At 41.7% G+C, this 17,975-nt stretch overlaps 1 protein-coding gene across 2 annotated transcripts; it reads left to right on the forward strand.

The window, feature by feature from the left end:
- Positions 1–5,630: 5,630 nt before the first annotated feature.
- On the forward strand, positions 5,631–10,012 carry MTRES1 (mitochondrial transcription rescue factor 1). Of its 2 annotated transcripts, none has more exons than XM_079332139.1 (4): positions 5,631–5,776; positions 7,146–7,578; positions 8,419–8,491; positions 9,505–10,012. In XM_079332139.1, exons 2-4 carry the CDS (start codon positions 7,154–7,156, stop codon positions 9,679–9,681), a joined length of 675 nt encoding a protein of 224 aa, XP_079188265.1. In that variant the 5' UTR covers positions 5,631–5,776; positions 7,146–7,153; the 3' UTR covers positions 9,682–10,012. The 2 variants fall into 2 exon arrangements, with proteins under 2 accessions (XP_079188265.1, XP_079188264.1); XM_079332138.1 differs by lacking the exon at positions 5,631–5,776 and adding an exon at positions 6,559–6,679.
- Positions 10,013–17,975: the final 7,963 nt, after the last annotated feature.

The raw sequence follows: 17,975 nt of genomic DNA on the forward strand, positions 1-17,975 counted from the left end.
CCATGGAGAAATCTGATAAACAGGAAGATCTAAAGTTGGATGGAAAGACACAAATTATAAACCAAAATAAAAACAAATAGGATTAAAACGTGTGCAAAGTAGATCAGTTCCTCTTCCCATTTCCTAATAGAAAAAGGGACTAACTAGTCTAGGATTTGAAAAGACGAACTGGTGAAAGGAAACATGTATCATGTATCACTAGTAGTCTTAAGACTTCATGTATCTTTTAAATGGTGAAAACTTTATCACAGGGTATCATTATGCAAGGTGCAGAGAAGGAGTGGTCACACAGTGATGAGAACACCAGAGTTTAAACAGCTAGTGTTGCAAGGACACGCTTCCCTGGGAGACAAATCATCCCAGATCTTCCTACTGTGTGATTTACACATCTTTTACACCTCTGGAGCTAGGCATTGTGAAAGGGAAGGACAGCCCTGACATCAAGGAATATTGTGCTGACATTCTATCTGTCCTCACTCCACCTTTATTGTTATTTTTATGTGTGTCTGTGTGTGTGTGTGTGTGTGCATCTCAAAGGTGCATTGAAACATAAATTTTTCTGTTTATAGATGCCAATCAAGAAAACTTGGTCCCTGAGTCACACTGGAAGCTGAACTGGTTTTTTCAGCCCTTTTTCTGTTTTTAAAAGCATACCTGAGACAAAACATTGTTGGTTTGGTTTTGTTTGGGACTTTAGTTTGCTCGTTTTAAGGAAACTTTAATTATATACTGATGGACAAACAATTAAAATTTTCCCACTGGAAAATAATAATGCTAAACTTGTATGTGTATATCTTGAATTAGTTGCTATCAATTAGAGAAGAGAACATTATTTTCTAGTAGCTGAAGACATTAATCTGTTGAGAATACAGAGGAAACACAGAAGTAAACAAATAATTCAAACTACTTAACATTTGCTCATGGACTATGTTGTTTTATGGCTAATAAATAAGGTTCAAATAATGAATGCTTAATTGACTGGTTTTGTTTTTTATTGCATTTGCCACACACTATTAGTGTAGCTAGATAAATCCTAGAACAGCAACCAACACCAGCAGGACCTGAATGGGTTACTATAGAATGAAGGCCTCAAAACCTGACTTAGGAAATAGCACAATAACTTTTCCTATAAAAAGATTAACAAGAAAGTGAGGGTGAAACAACAAAACAAATTTAATTGCAAACCTCTCACCAAACTGGGAAAATAAAGAATTAGCAGTGAAACTGCAGAGCTTTTAATCTTGGTGCAGTTGGACTTAATACCAGACTGGCTAAAGGAAGTTACTCATTGTTTTCCTCCCATTTGCTTAACCACTGATGTCACAGCAGTTTTCACTGGCAAGGCAGGAATGTATTTCTGGTTTAGGTGGTTCACCATGCTCTGACTGATGGAGTGGCTTCACATCACTTCTTCAGTGCTGGTCAGAGCAATCTGCACTATCCACTTCCATCTTCTTTCTTATTATGGCTCAATGTGGCCTCCTACTTTAAAAGACAAAACCTAAATTAGTCAGGTAGTGAAAAGGGTGGGGGAAAAGAGAGAATGCTACATTAACAAGTGGCTGTATCTCCATCACTTAAAGAAATACAAAACAATACCTGAAACTCATCCACCCTCCTCTACTCCCCTAATTGCCCATCTTTAATACCTAAGATGAGTTTTCAAAGAATAAGTAAACATAAGTAAAGGTGCTTTGTGAAACCTTGCTCACTTCTGGAAAGGGATTCTCTGTGCAGGGTACCAATGTGGCTGCAGGAAAAAATGAACAGAAGTTCATAAATCAGTTGTTACCACAAGAGATGAAATGGCAACACAAAGAGTTGGTAAATAAAGAGAAACAGAAGTCTCAGTGTACTGGGATAGGAGCTGAACACATTAAAGGTGTCCTAAAGAGAATAAACATAATGTTTTATAGTAAAAGATAGCACAGTAGATAATACAAGCAAATGTATGAGAAATAGAAATTTAGAGCAGCATGTCAACTGAAAAGGCAGCACTAGAAGGGCTAGAAAGAGAGCTTCTGCTGTATGAAAGGTTATATTTCAGAGAGGGGTTTTAGAAAAACAGATGATAGGATTATTTGGTCACAGATTGAATGCAAGTAACCAGCTAGAGGAATTGTGTCTAGGCTATGGACTAAGGAAAAAGAACATCTAAGCAGTTACAATAGGTGTGACACTGGAAGAGGTGAATTAGCAGTCAGGAAGCTCATTATTCAAATGAATATGGACAAACTTAAAGGTGATGCTCATATGGGAACACTCTGTTTGGCCAGGCAGCATAAATATGCATAGAACATTCACCTTTTCACCTTGAAATAAGCAGTGTAACTTAAAAAGCATGTGGTCTTAACAACACAGTGCTGAAGCTAAATCTGCAGAGACAAGTAATCTGGTGAGATGTGCATTGCAGAATGTCAGTCAGAGCTACTCACAGCACTCAAATGGCAGCATGGGGCTCTTTATTTTGAGATGCAATGAGTGTCAGCACTGTCACTTGACTGACCTTGCAGGAAAACAAAAGTAACAAGAGCCCTAAGACTGTGGGGAGGGAATTCCCAGTTACAGATTCAAACATATGGGTCAAAAGCTACTGAGGATTTTCTCTCTTAGCTACCATACCTAAAAGACTAATCTCCTTGTGAGTGAATGGCATAGGGAGTATATTAAAATACACAAAATGAAAATCAAACAAGAGAGGAATTACCCTTCCTAGAGAAGAGATGACTCCACTGAAAAAAGCAACCAAACAAACAAGCAAAAACAATTCTATGAGAATAACCATGGGAAGAAGAACACATCTTTATCACAATAATTAAAATAAAATAAAATTTAGACTACCATGAATCTGCCAGAAATGAATAATCACTATTTCTTACCAAAACTGACAATTTTGACTGTAGATTGTGGAGGTGTCATATTAAAAAAAAAAAAAATTAAAATCACTTGAAAGCAGCTTGAAGAACATGCTGCTCAGAGATAGGCATGACTGATCTGTGCTTGAGCAGAGCGTCTTTGGAAGGAAGCCTGAGCCAGTGGCAGCTTTGAGAGGAGCTTTTCGCTGCCATCTAATGGTAAACTGGGAGAAGAGAAAAAATACACTGAGGTCTTCACCACCTCAGAACATTTTGGTTATAATTACAGTTCCATAGAGTTAAAGCAGGATTAATAATTCTTAACTTCATTTTTGCATTGCTTTTTTAATTAAAAAAATGCATATACTGACCCCAGTTGGGAGTTCCCAAGCACTCACATAACTGTTGTACAATCCTTGTCCAAGAGCTTTCATGGCCCTTCCACTCTGTGGCACAAAGAAAGTCTGACAGCAAGAAGGTCTGGGAGAGGTTGAAGTTCTCCTACAGTCTAGGGCTGAGTGAATCCTGGGGGTGGGGGGGGGGGGGGGGGGGGGGAATCCCAAAAAACCTTGGTAAGCATCTGCTTTCATGACTGAGATGTAATAATAACACAATGTACCTTCCAACTAGTACAACTGGAACAGTTGCCCTCATAGCTGGACTAGGAAATTGAGCAAGTGTGGCAGAGGTGATGTCTCTGTTTGGGGTTGCGAAATTATGAGATAAATCAGATTAGTGATGCCTGTTCATGACAACCAAGTCACATTTCCTCTGCATCTGATTAATTTCTGCTTCTGCAAGATGCCACTATATCATCATGTTTTAAAATATAAAAGATGGGGTGACTTCAGGCACACTCTTTACCTTGCTGTTCAATATGGTGTAATAGGCATGTATAATGCCTGAATAACATAGAAAGGCACTAATACTTACACTTTTGTTTACTAAGTTAACTTCACTCTTGGCACTGTTAGATCATTACTTTAATCATACATGAGTCAAATCAAATTCCAAAAGATTTGAAGTGAATGGGGTGTATGGAAAGATAGGCTTGAGGTGTTTTTTGTCGGGTTATTTTGGGCTGTGGGTTTTTTTCCTCCTTGGAGAAGGTAGCATTTCTGCTCAGAGAATCCACACTGCTCTTGACATTCTTTTCTATTCTCATTCACTATCTGCCACTATGAATGGAAGGAAGTTACTCTTAGTGACCTTTTCTCCCCCTCAGTACATATGTTTTTATATTTTATGATATATAGGGGGAAAGTGCTAAGAGTTAGAGGATATATTCTCAACAGAAATTGATTCAAATCTCACAGAATTTGGCACTGGAACATTCAAAATACATAAAGACACAAAGGTGCTCAGAGATTTCTTCCCAGTAAAGTTTCTAAGGAGGGGGAATAGCTTTGCCCATGGATTGCTCCATTACCAAATATCCCTGACATAAAACCTGCCATTCAAACAGTTTATGATGAATCTTATAGGTGTAAAATTGAGCAAAAACTTATAATGCCCATGCTAATTGCACAGCTGCTGTTCAGCAGTATTTCCACAGTTATATCACTTTTCAGATTTGCCAGTATTTTTCCAAGGGATGGCTGTTCTGTCAGGTGAGATGGCCAGCACTTTAAAGCAGAACTGTAAAGCTGAGGAGCTTTTGCATGCCCTGAACCTTGTGCAGCCACTTACATCAGGGCAAGATGCTACCAATCTGGCTGCATTCCATGCCTGTTCTGTATGGATGCAGAGGATTCCTCAAATGCTGAGAAATTGGAGCATTTGGGAGCACCAAGAGACTGGTGCACAGTATTGAGAAACCTGGGAGAAGGCAGAAGAGGGGATGGACCTCTCCTAGCTTCTGACCTCCAAAGTGAAGGAATTATAAATTACCACCAGTAATGGAAATGCAGAGTAAAACAGGGACATGTAATGTGAAGGGAAGTAGGAAAGAAAGGGGAAATGTAGGCCACAGAGGGGTTTGGATTAGATTGTCACGGACAAGCTCTTCAAATCAATCTGTGGTTGGAAAACCTGCCTATCTGCTGGAATGATTTCCCCAGTGAGAGATTTTCATGTTTTCATGTTTGGGCATGTGGTCAGAGCATGAGGGGACTGAAGACACAGAAAAAAACTTCCCTAGAAAGCCGGGAAAACTATAACGGGAAACAGCAGCAGCATATCTCGGTGGGGCGGGAGCCCATGGGTGGCCGGACCAGTGTTGGGCAGAGGCAGGCAGAGGCTGGCCCGGGCACAGAGCGCTCCTCCCGCGGAACCTGCGGCCGGCAGAGGGATGGATGGGCAGATAGCTGTGCAGCCTGTGCCCTGCTGCTCTCCCACTCCCTCCAGCGCCCGCTCCCAGACCGGCGGGCACGGTGCGGAACGGGAGAGGCAGCCCCGAGTATCTACCGGCGTGATGCCAAGAGGATGGAGCCAGGCTTTTCTCGGTGGTGCCAACCATTAGCCGAAAATGATGCACAGGAAGTTTCACCAGAACATGAGGAAGAGCTTTACTGCTCGGGTAACCGAGCACTGGAACAGGCTGTCCAGAGAGCTCCAATGAAGGAGATACTCAACAACTGTGTGGACACAATCCTGTGCCCGTGCTGTGGGATGACCCTGCTGAGCAGGGAGGTTGGACCAGATTCCTCCTGTGGCGCCTTCCAACCTTGTCCCCTCTGCGATTCTGCGAGAGGCGCCGCGGCTCCCGGCCGGCGGGCGCGGGGCGCCGAACGAGCCCAGCCCGGCCCGTCCCGCCCGGGTCCGCCGAGCCCAGCCCGGCCCGTCCCGCCCGGGTCCGCCGAGCCCCGGTGCCGGCAGAGGGCGCCGAGCGCGGCTGCGGCGGCTGCGGCTCCGCCTCCGGCGGCGAGCGGCGGCGCGGGGACGGCAGCGCGGCCCGGGCCCGAGGCGCCCGCGGCTCTCAGGTAACGCCGCGCCCCGGGGCGCGCCTCGGGCGGGCCGGGCCGCGGCTCCCGGGTGGCGGGGCCGGGTCGCGGCGGCGGGGAGGCGGCGAACGGGCCCGTGCCGCCTCCCGGGGCAGCGGCCAGGGAAGGCGGGGCCCGCCCGGTGCCGCCGCCGCCGCCGAGCGCCCCTGCGGCGGGTCAGGGCCGGGCCGGGCCGGGCCGGGCCGAGGGCTCCAGCCGGGCGGGCAGGGCTCACGGCCCTCCTGCCAGCGCCGAACAAACTGGGGTCGAGCGCTAAAAAGAAGCAATAATATTTGTTTGCACGTTCAAATAACTGTTTGAATTTGCCCCCGAACGGAGGAAAGGCCTGTGCCTACTGCGATTCCTCTACCGTCCTACAGCTGAAACTATATGTCATATAATTTAAGGTCACATATTTAGATACAAGAAAAAAGCCAGGGGAGGTGTGATTATTTTTATTTGGCCGGTAATTACCCTCATTGACCAGGGCTTTTTTCTCAGCACAAATAGCGCCTCATTTCATATTTTGTCAGGGTCGCTTGGGTGCGGGAAACCGGTCGCTAATGTCATCGGGAAACACGTGTACCCTGGGTGTGAGACCACGGTGGAAGCCAGCACAGCGCCCAGCTAGCGGACTCTCAATCACTTTCTGAGAGCGTTGAAACACCTCTGGGCTGTTTTGGGGGCGTTTCGCCTATTTGCCCCAGGTCAGGGAGAGGGGCAGCAGCAGCGGGGAGCTTTCCTAGGAGCCTGCTGCTGCCGGTCACTCTGTGTCCGCCTGGGCACACAGCCCTGCTCTTCCTCCCGAGCGCTGCCGGCGCCAGTTCCCACCCGGAGAAACAGGGGGGGACCTTGTGCAGCGTTTTGCCACGCAGGAGTGTTGTGATCCAGGCAGAAACTGAGGTTAAGCAGCTTTCGGCTTTTCTGGATTTGCATGCTTGCAGTGTTCAGCAACTTGCTTGTATTGACAATGACTCATGATAAATAGAGATCTCCCTGTGCTGTTTATGACACAGATAGCGGCGTTTCTGCGTATTTTGTGCATTGTATTTCAGATGTAGGGAGCAAAGTGCCACAAATGTGTTTGGACAGTTAATGTTGAACACCAGAAAAGGAATTACAAACGGAGTATTCTGCTGGGCTTTTCTGTGTTTGTTTCTCATCTGGTGTCTTAGCTCCTTGCAGTGTAGGCCGGTGTATGAGAAAGATCATAAAGCCACCTAAAGCTTTTTGCTTCCAGGTGATGCATTGCTTTATGGGGAGCTGGATACTCACCTTTTTCTAGTAACTGTTATCATATGTGGGGAAATCCTTCCAGTCCCTCACAGCAGTTGCTCATTTTTATATATGAATATTTGTTTTATTTTAGGTTATGATATGACTGGCTTCAGGCTCCCCATCAGCACTTTCAGAAAACTACATGTCTGGTTCGGACTGTGGGAGAAATTTCCCTCAAATAAACTTTATCCCACTTGGAGGAGAAGCTTATTCTGTAGCTGTCAAGCAAGCACAGTAAACTACAGAAGATGTTTCAGTTTTTCTCCAGTCAGACTCAGTGCACTAAGACTCTCTCCAGAGTATATCTCAGTACTTTCTCTGAGGAACAAAAGCAGCAAAAGCTCTAAAAGGAGCAGACAAAGCATACAAGAAGAGGAGGAAGAAGAGGATGAAGATGAAAGTATTTTGGAAGATGAATTTGAAAATGATCCCAACATAATAAAAGATTACAAGGATCTTGAAAAAGTAGTGCAGTCTCTTCGATATGATGTGATATTGAAAGCTGGTCTGGACATGGCAAGACAGTAAGTACAGAAGAAACAACTTGCTAGTGAGAAAGATGTCATGCATTTAAAATTTGACTTTTGATAATGTTTTATTGCTGGAATAACTCTGTATTTGTGGGGTGGGTTTTTTTGGTTTTTTTTGTTTGTTTGTTTTTTGGTGTAGCTTTTTTGACTCTCTGAATATATGTTTTGGATGTATGGATGTTTGTGTTTATTTCACCCTACCTCCCTTGAAACAGCCTAATTTTGCTTTCCCCTGTCTGCAGTATTTATAAGACTGCTGAGGAGGCATTTTGTATCACTTACTATTTATTTAAAATTAAGAAAATGCAAAACACTATACTGTATAATACAAGAATTTGAGATTGAGGAAGTTAAATAATGCACTATTTAATGAATGGAGGAATAGGGGATGGTAAATATATTCACAGGTCCACCAGGTAAATGTGCAGTCTATAAATGTATCACAGTGCTTGATCTAATGCAGCCTGCAGAAGTCTGATATTACTATGTTTTTAGAACAGAATATTAGTATAACTTGATCACTAACAAATTATTAAACTGTCTGGTGCAGAAAAGGGGACATTATTCATAGGATATGCAGGAGACAGATCTCTAAAAACAACTTTTCTGGCACAGAGCAACTATATGCTATTATTTAATTTAATATCTGTGAAAGCCCTTTCCTTTACTTCCAGTTCAAGTCCTGACTTTAAGTGAAGGTGTCCTTTACACACAAATTAGAGTTGTAGAAATGTGCCTTGCCCATGAATGGTAGTGTTGTGTTTCTGCTAAGAAACAATTGCATTTGGTTTGCTGCACAGTGTAACTGCAATAAAACTTTTTTTTTTTTTTCAGTAAAGTAGAAGATGCATTCTACAATAATGAACTCAGGCTGAATGGAGAAAAACTATGGAAGAAAAGCAGAACTGTAAGACTTTTTAGTTTTGTTTTTTTAAATATGTTACAAGATAATAGCTAAGGCATGATCTTCTCCCTCTAGATCACTGCAAAGGTGAATGCACAGCATTGCTAACACCATTTCCACCTGGGGGGGATGGTGTGACCATGGCTCCCTGGGTAAAACTTTATTCCCTAAGGCAGATGGGAAACTTGTGTGGTTGGAGAATCAAATCTAAACCTGAAAGTCATGAGAAGGCAGCAAGGACAGAACATTTAAAGTTGCTGAAGGAAGTGATGGTATCACTATGTGAGGTTGAGGGAGTAGGAATGATTAAATCTGAGATATTGGTGGAGCAGGCAAATGATTAAAGAAAAAGAGGAAGTTTGATGATAGAAAGGGGTTGGAACTGGGGTACTGAGGGAAGGTTGTGTACCTGTAATAGAGCACAGAGGACCACAGTTAGGAGAGAGCCAAAAGGGTCACCACACATGTACTTCTCCCGACCCTTTTTTTATGTGAGGGTGATCCTTGGTGGTGGCTACTGTCATCAAAGGACAGTGTGATGAGAAGTTTTGGTTCCTGATCCCATGGAGTTAAGGCTGGTTTATAGGAGGTGTCCTGCTTCTGTGACCTTAGAGAGGAGCACAGGCAGTTGCTGAGCACTCTGTTCTTTGAAACACTAAACTGTTTTAAAGACACGAGGGAAAACTTTGCATTTTGCTGTTTTGTGGCTGTGTTGACAGAAGAAGATTGGTGAGAAGCACACTTCAGGAAGAAAAGACACATGAAATGTTTTTCACAGAGTTAGGTGCTGGTTGTATAACACAGAGGGTGAAGCAAGGAAGGTCATGAGATGTAATTGTGTATTGCCACGGCTTTCCTAGAAGCTCATAGCTGGAGGATCTATAATAGGTCTGGTATTGGCTGCCTTCCTCCTCTCCTCTGAGATAAGAATATTGAGTGGAAAGAAAGGAAGATTGCAGGGATTTGTTTTTCCCAGGGAATGTTTATAATCACTAATCTTCTCTTTCTGTTTCCAGGTGAAACTTGGTGACACACTGGATCTCATAATAGGTGAAGATAAAGAAACAGGAGCTGCTGTAGTTATGCGGGTAGTCTTAAAAAAATTATCTGACAAAACTGAAAGTGAAAAATACAAAGTCATTTTGAGGCGTTGGAAAAACTTAAAAGTGCCCAAACAGGATGTACTTAAGTAAAAAGGGGTTGCATGGGGCAGCATAAGATTTTTGCAGAAAAACATATTTTTTTGTTAAATATGAATTTTGGTTGAACAAAATTACAGTACCCTTTTTTAAGGGCTTGTGTCAGAATGTTATCTCGCTCTGCTGCGTACATCCATAATCATGCAATAAGGCCTGTCACTTTCTGCTGTTAGCTTTGTTTTGTGGTACTGTAAGTTAAAAGATCCAACACCTGTATTTCCAGGAAGTTTCTTATAAATAATGAACCAATAAAGACTGATCTGATCACTATTTAATTGCTAATTTTGTTAATCAGAAAGGTTACATTAAAGATGACATCATGTCATGCAGAACATCTTTGTTTTCTCTGTATTCATTAAATAGTTAGGGCTAAAGCCCTCAATCGTGTAAAATTGCTTCCTTTTTCATTATTTAATCTTAATTAAAGGTTAACAGTACCAACTCCATGCTTATATATGCTGCTGCTATGCCAAGAATACAGCAGGATACTGATTGCAGTGGCATATTTCTAAGCAGGAAAACTTAATTGTGACAGAGGATCATAGAATCAGAATAGTTTATGTTGAAAAGACAAGATCATTGAGTCCAGTTATTAACCCTTTACTGCCAAGCCCATCAGTAAATCTTGTCTCTAAGTGCCACATCTATATGCCATTTAAATGGCAGGACCTTCCTTTCACAAAACCATGTTGGCTGGGCCCAGTCCCCTGGTTGTGCTGCACATGCCATACGATGCACTCAAGATGATCTGCTCCATGACCTTCCCCAGCACTGAGGTCAGGCTGACAGGTTGTAGTTTCCCAGATCCTCCTTCCAGCCCTTCTTGAAATAAGCATTGCACTAACTGACCTCCAGTGACCAGGAGTCTCTGTGCTGAGGCAGGATGTGGGTAAATGACAGAAAGTGGCTCAGTGAGCTCCTCCACCAGCTCCCTGAGTACAGCTGGGCAGATGCCATTCAGCACCATAGACTGTGCCAAAATGGTACAGCAGGTCACTGATCATTTCCCCTTGGATTATGGGGGCAACATTCTTCTCCCTGTTGTCCAGCTCAGGAGTCTAAGTGCCTGCAGAACAACTGTTCTTACTATTAGAGACTGAAGCAAAGAAGGCATTGAGTACCTCAACCTTCTTCATCAGTACATTTTTCCTCCGCACCCATCCAATAAATTATGCAGATTCTTCTTAGCCAACTTTTTGCTGCTAATATATTTATAGAAACATTTTAAATTATATTTTATGGCAGCAGCCAGATTAAGTTCCAGTTTCTTCCACTTTTCTCTTTGCATAAACTCATAACATCCCTGTAGTCCTCCTAAGTTGCCTACCACTTCTTCCAGAGGTCATAAACTCCCTTCTTTCCTGAGTTCCAGCCAAAGCTCTCTGTTCAGCCAGGCCAGTACTGTGATACTCTGCTCTCATGGAGAAGATGGATCAGTGAGGAGCTCTGTGTTGATTTTTTGTTTAACTAACCATGCAGTAGAACATGAAATCTCAGATTGTTGTGTATTAATTTCATTATGGCATTTAGGTGAATATTTAATAGGTGTTGTAAGGAGCTGAGTAAAGGTCAGACCATACTTGGGTGAGAAGCTTATGTCTGTATTAATTCAGGAAAATACTGTCACTTAGGACAGGCATCTCAGGAATAACCACTTGCACTGGAGATGTTAAACATGTGCTTCCTCCAACACAACTCGTTGGATGAACTGTGAAGCATGCAGATTTTTTATTGTTCATATGTTTAGACAGCCACACACAGGTGTGTGTCTGCAGGAGCAGGTGGCTATTGTTCATCCAGACTGGGTCTGCTCCCAACCTAGTCTGGGGAGCCCAGAAGGACAGAGTTCTGAAGAGGCAGCAAGAGCATGTTTCAGGACAGTTTTTCGTTCATGCCAACAGCTACTCAGTAGCTGTGTTTAAGCAGGGTGTACCTCTCCATAGCTTCAAAGTGATGGCTGCTGAGTGAAGGATTTAAAATAATTTCTCGCTTTCTTCAGACATAATTAAAATGTGTGCTGTTTTTGTTTTGTTGGTTTGGTTTTGTTTCTTTGTTTGTTTATTTTCTGTTTTGTTTTGTTTTGCTTTTAATTTGGTTGGGGTTTGGTTTTTCATTTTTTTGCTTGTTTTTTTTCCTGATTGTGTAGATGTTTAAAGATGCAGATACATGTCTAGCTATTGATTTACAGGTATTGTGACCTTTAAAAAAATGGTTCTTAAGAGGACACAATCCTGGAGTGTCCTCTTAAGGGGATTTTGGTGATCCTTACTCTGCAGAAGTGAAGAGACTCTGCAGAGCAGCACCCAGAGGAAGGCAGCAGGCTGTACTTTCATTGTGAGCATTGCTGTCACCACTCTGTTGGAGCTTGCACCAGCTGCTATGGAAATAAATGAGATGCATCCTCTTTTTCCCAATTCCCCTAATTCTTGCTATTCTTAGTGGCTGCCATAATCTCCAGGGGTGCTGAGAGAAACAAGTAGAGAGGTGTGTTGTAATATGTCAGTGAGCTCCAGCTGCTGGTCAGCAACCTGTCAAATGCTTGTCAGCATGTACACACCACCTGTCATCTCCAGCAGTAGTAGCTTGCACCAGAGCATGCAGGACCAGAGGAACACCCTACTCAAAATGCCAGGAATGCTCTGGGGCTTGGGAATAGCTAAGGTATGGATGTGAAGAAATTAACTTTTGAAGGGGTCTGTTCTGTGCAGGATGAAAACAGTAACAATACAACAATAAAAAAAGTCAACACCTTCCGAGCATCCAAGATGAGTAGGGAAGCTGCATCCCTGAGAGCTATTAGCATATTAAAGAACATTTAGCAGGGTAATTTCTTGAATTGGACAGAATACAGATACAGTATTATGCCAAAAAGTTAGAATTTCGACTTCTGGAAGAGCCTTTTGGAAACTAGACAAGAGCATGAGCAATCCAGACCTAGCTTGTTCCTAATGATCATAGAGACTTGTCACCAAAGCTTGTAGTGACTGGACAAGGGACACTTGAAAGAGGACAGATTTATGTTGTATATAGGGAAGAATTTTTTTTTTTAAATTTTTTTTAATGGGGAAGGTGGTGAGACATTGAAGCAAATTGTCCAAAGAAATTTAGGATCTCCCATCCCTAGAAGTCCTCAAGGTCAGATTGGATGGAGGTTTTAGAAGCCTGGTTTGGTGGAAGGTATGCCTGCCAATGCAGGGAGCTGGAACTAGATGATCTTTAGAGGTCCTGTCCAGCCCAAATCATTCTGTGATTCTATGACTGCCACCAAAACCAGGTCCTCACTGATAGTGGAGGTAGAAGAAACAGGCTTTCGTAAGTTTTAAGTGTTAATCCACCAGTGGTATGAGCTAAGGGAAAGAAAGGCTGACTTCCTAAGGAGTCTTGTGATCCGTGAGAAAGCCCTCTGTGGCTTTGGGATTGAAACGGTTGGAAAGGGAACTGTACCCATGTGCTTCAAAATAGAACGGTTCAGTCACAAGGCAGGGTGATCTCAGAGGAAAACTATGACAGCAGGACCGTGAGTAGTGAGTGGTTCTGCTTGGCTACATTGATCTGTCCTGGATAACCTTCTCTATCGATCAGACCTTTTTATTGGGGTCAGACATTGCTAAACAGGTTGCACTTGTTTCTGCAGCTGTTAAACATCATGTGAGTTAAAACTGTGATCCAAAGAAGGGTAAGCAGGGGCAGCATGTGTTCTGGGAGGTGTAGGAACAGGCATGTCACATCCACAGCTTTTGCTGGACTTTCAGGGGGGCATGTAAAGCACACATAAACTGGTCTGGGAATCAACCACTCTGTGTAGTATAGGAACTATGTGAAAGGGCTTCTTCATGGAGATACTGCTGAGAGGTGGAAAGGGGAGGCTTGGACAGCTTGAGAAGTGACTGACAGGTTCACAGGAGGCTGCCCAGATGACTGTGCTGTCCAAGCCACCTTTGCATTAATCACAGGCAAACCCAATTTCATGGTGGAGTCAAGGCATGGACCTGGAATATCCAGCCTGCACAGATGGATGATCCGATCCAGATGACTTTGCCTGGTCCCGTAAGAGGCAGGCACTGCCAGACTGTGGGTGGAGGACCCTGCTGTCCTTGGCACAGCCTGCAGCATTACCTGGCAGCTCTGTCTGTCTCACCTGCTGCAGGAGCAGTGCTACACTGCTGCAGAGTTTGCTGCACATGGGCCAGCCTGCATTATGGAGCAGGGCGTGGGATAGAGCCCTGTGAAGGAATAGCAGGGAATTGCTCCCACAGAGGTTGGACTTAGGTCTTGCAGAAGAGAGTCCTGCTCAACTAAAACAGACATACCCTGATACTCCTGAATAGGTTCTGAGCTCTGCTCCCTACAGACTGAGAGAAAGGCAGGGTGTATTCACTGACCCCTCTGGCCACACATAATAAACAGTTCTTTTCTTCTTAGAACAGAAAAGCACCTAAGTGTTTCTGGTGGGGAGTCAGATTTGGGGTTTGGTTGGTTGGTTTGTTTTGTTTCTTGGGGTTGTTTTTTTTTTTCCTGTAATGGGATGTCAGAACAGGACAGTCTGCCTTCAGCACCTACCAAACTACAGTGCTCAGCATGGAAGGGAAAGGAATGCAAAGGGATGCATGTGAGCCATGCACATCTGAGCATTACTGAAGCTGCAATTCATTGGTTTCCAGTGCTTCTGCATACAGACAAGCAATACAGGGAGGGGGACCTGCTTTTGTTTGAATTCCTGGAACAAGGAGATAGGGAGCAAGACAAGGGACAACATTATGTGATATAATACCAAACTCTAGGTTTTATACACGGGGTCAGATTTCAAACGCAGGATGCAATCCCATGAAGTGACACATTCCCACTGCTGACAGTTACCTTAGGATTTTCTTCTCACAGGAAACGTTTGCAGACCTTGCTAACACACCACATATGAGATAACCAAACTGGGACATTCCCAAAAGTGTAATGGTTAAAGGCATATATTGCCTTCCAGAGAAGTGAGCACTAATACACAAGACTACAAAATGCCTCTGGAAACAAGGACCAAGAGTTGCTTTGCTATAATGAAATTTGTGAAGGAAATTGGGAGTGATTACTTGACATTTGTGTGTGTGTGTTCTGTGTGTATAGATACTAATTAGCTGATCTTCCTCCAATATCCAGTAGTAATTTGTTTCCATCTTATTAAGATCAATTTTAGTGTGATTGGGCATGTAGTGATTTCACCCATTTTATGACTGGGAAGTCAGTTTTAAAATTTAGTGAAACAGAAATTAAGGAAAACATAGCCAAAAACATAGCTAAAAATTGCTCTATTCAATTTCCCCTTGGGGTGTGAATAAGAAAGGGGAGAAGTGGGAAAAGAACAGCTTTATTTCTCTTCTATTTCTGTTCTTCCTTTCCCATGGAAATCAAAGTTCTTCCTTCTGAATTGTTAATCAAAGAAAAATGCTCAGTGGGGACCACAGTCCCATGATGGCAAAGACCAGGAAATGGAGAAAGCAAGTGGTCTGCTCCTGTCACAGGCTTTCATGGTCATTAGCTAGAAATGACAGGACCAGAAAATGACAAAAATGAGAAGGAATATAGTGGATAAAAATAATGCAGTGTAAGGGCTAATCTCCTACCAGTCAGATGAGGTACAAGGAAAATGTGAATGTGATGGAAGCTTGTTATTTTTTAGGAGTCATCTGTTTCCACCACTGCAACTGGCAAAGCCAGGGCAGCTCCTTCAGCAGTCACTGCTGCAGGAGAGATGACTTCTCAGAACAGGTTTTATGTGAGCTCTGAAAAAGCTATTATGTATTCTGAGAGACACTTCTATAAGAAATTAAGACTATTAGTACCAGTGAGAAGTTTAGATTAAGGATTTGAAAGCACTATTACCACTAGAAATGTATCTGTCTTAACATTTACTACAACAAAAAAGGTAGGTAGGAAAGGATAAAGACAAATATGTATTTCTTGCTTGTTCTTTCTTAGCAAAGTCAATTTTACGAGATAATTACGAGGAAACTAAACCATAACTTCATCTACTCATTTTTATCAACTTCAGGCACATTCAAAAAATATTGTCAGAATGTTTCTGAGGAAAAATCCGTTAACTCTATTGGTGCTGACTTGCAGTAATAATGCAAAAAAATCAGGAATTCAAACCAAAGCAGTAAGAAATGTTTGCAACAACAGTGATGTAATTTGTTTCATTTACTCAGAAAAACCTGCCACATTTGTTCTTCCATAAATTTTAAGTGCAATCAAGACTAAAATGTACTTTTATAAGAACACTTGTCAATTTATGCCCTGTCCTCAAGGCAAGCTTAAGATACTGAATTTTCCAGCTGTTCCACATTGTTTTACTCTGCAAAATGAAATCTGAATGAGAAGAAATTAAAAATAAAACCAGCACATTATTTTCTGGCCTTCTTAGGGGTGTAGAATTCCTCTTAGCCCCTTCCAGCATGAAACTAGACCTGGTGTGCCTTTGTAGAGCATTGAGCACACAATTCTGTTTCTCACTGCTACAACATAAATAATAATAAATAAATAAATAAATAAATAAATAATGAAAAGGGACATATGTCAGATTTTTAAAAATGTACCTAGAAATAAATTATATGCATTTTGAAGATAAGTTAAAAAGTCACAAACATTTCTTAGAACATGAAACACTGTTGGTTGTACTGCATCAGCACAACAAAGTGATTTCAAGTAAAGATTTTTCTCATTTGCCAACACATTTGTTGATTCTGTCACCTGAATACACATAACAGGCAAGAAACTGATGTATGCTTCACCTCCCTTTTGATGTGCTGTTTTACATTTTTACAGAATTTCTAGGGGAAAGTTTAAGTTGTAGAAAATGCACAAGATGCAAAAATAAAGAATGATGAGACATACTACACTGTTTCTTTTAGAAAGCTTAGAAATAGGCTATTCAATACTTATTGAAAGCTGATATATTTACACTGTAAGAAGCAGAGACACTTGATACCCACCTTAACTGGGCAAGTAGAAAGTAATGCTTACCCATAGGAATAGTAGCAGTGTGCACGGCTACTTATGTGCCCAACACTTCAAATATCTAGCAACCCTCTTATCACAGTTTCACTTTCAAAATTATAAGTTTATTCCTTTCAACAGAAGAAGTCTGAAAGACAGAAAAATCTTTTTATATGGCTGCAGCAAACTGGGGTCTTTTTCTTTATGTATTTGTCCAACTAGCTAAGGTTATCTCAGACCTTAGTAAGAGACTTTATAGGAAAATAATCCTGCTTGTACTTGAACAATCACCAGACAACATTGCTCTTGTATGAAAATAATATACCTTTAATATATTTACAAGACTGACCAACTGGATGAAGTGGCTGGACTTCAGATGCACTGCAAGAGGTTTTGTTAGTGAACTATGCCACTATTTATACGTCTGTATTTTCTTGATATCAGTTATAAATCATACAATCAAACGAATCATGAAAGGGTTGTGAAGAGTTGGACAAAAGGAATGTACACAGCAATAAGAAGAGAAAAAAAACACAACAAAAATATTTTTATACCCAGTTTCCAAAATTATAATTTTCATGGTCAAAGTTGTCAAACTGTTTTTTTGCTACTTTTTAGATAATATCAATTGACTGATTTTTTTACCTAATATCAACATCTACAGTAAAAGCCAGTATGTCTCAAACTTGCATGCCAGCTAGTAACATCTATCTCTTGTAAAAAAGTTCAATATATATTGAATTCTTCTGGGAGCTTTGACATTACTAAGTGGTGAAACATATGATATTAAGATAAGAAAATGAAATTCTATTTCTTACCTTTTGGCCAGCCATTTGCAACCACAAATTAAGCAGCCGTTAAGATCTTCTGTTATTTTATATATCCCATAAAAGTGCATGTAAAAAACATTTCACAGAGTTTCTAGGTAGCATACAATGACAAGAGCCTTGATTTCTGATACATTCAATTTGATAAATGTATGCACTAAAATGAACAGATGCAGACATTGTGGTATCAGTTCTTTATCTTTGGTAAAATTATTTCGATTTATTATAGCTGTATTTGCTCTTATATCCATTTTGAGTATGGTCTGCTATTACTTAAACCAACAGGAAACATTTAAATGGATATAAACAGTACCAATGTGTTATTTAGTACATTCATGAATTTTTTCATACATTCTCTGAGAATGTTTCTAGCATATGGGCAAAATGAGCAAATGCTACTAGCTATGATTTACTCCCAGTTTAACACAATACATTTACTAGTTCTTGCCATCAGGAAAAACCATTTTGTTTTCCTTTTAA

The sequence above is a fragment of the Erithacus rubecula genome (assembly GCF_903797595.1).
Source record: "Erithacus rubecula genome assembly, chromosome: 2".
NCBI lineage: Eukaryota > Metazoa > Chordata > Aves > Passeriformes > Muscicapidae > Erithacus > Erithacus rubecula.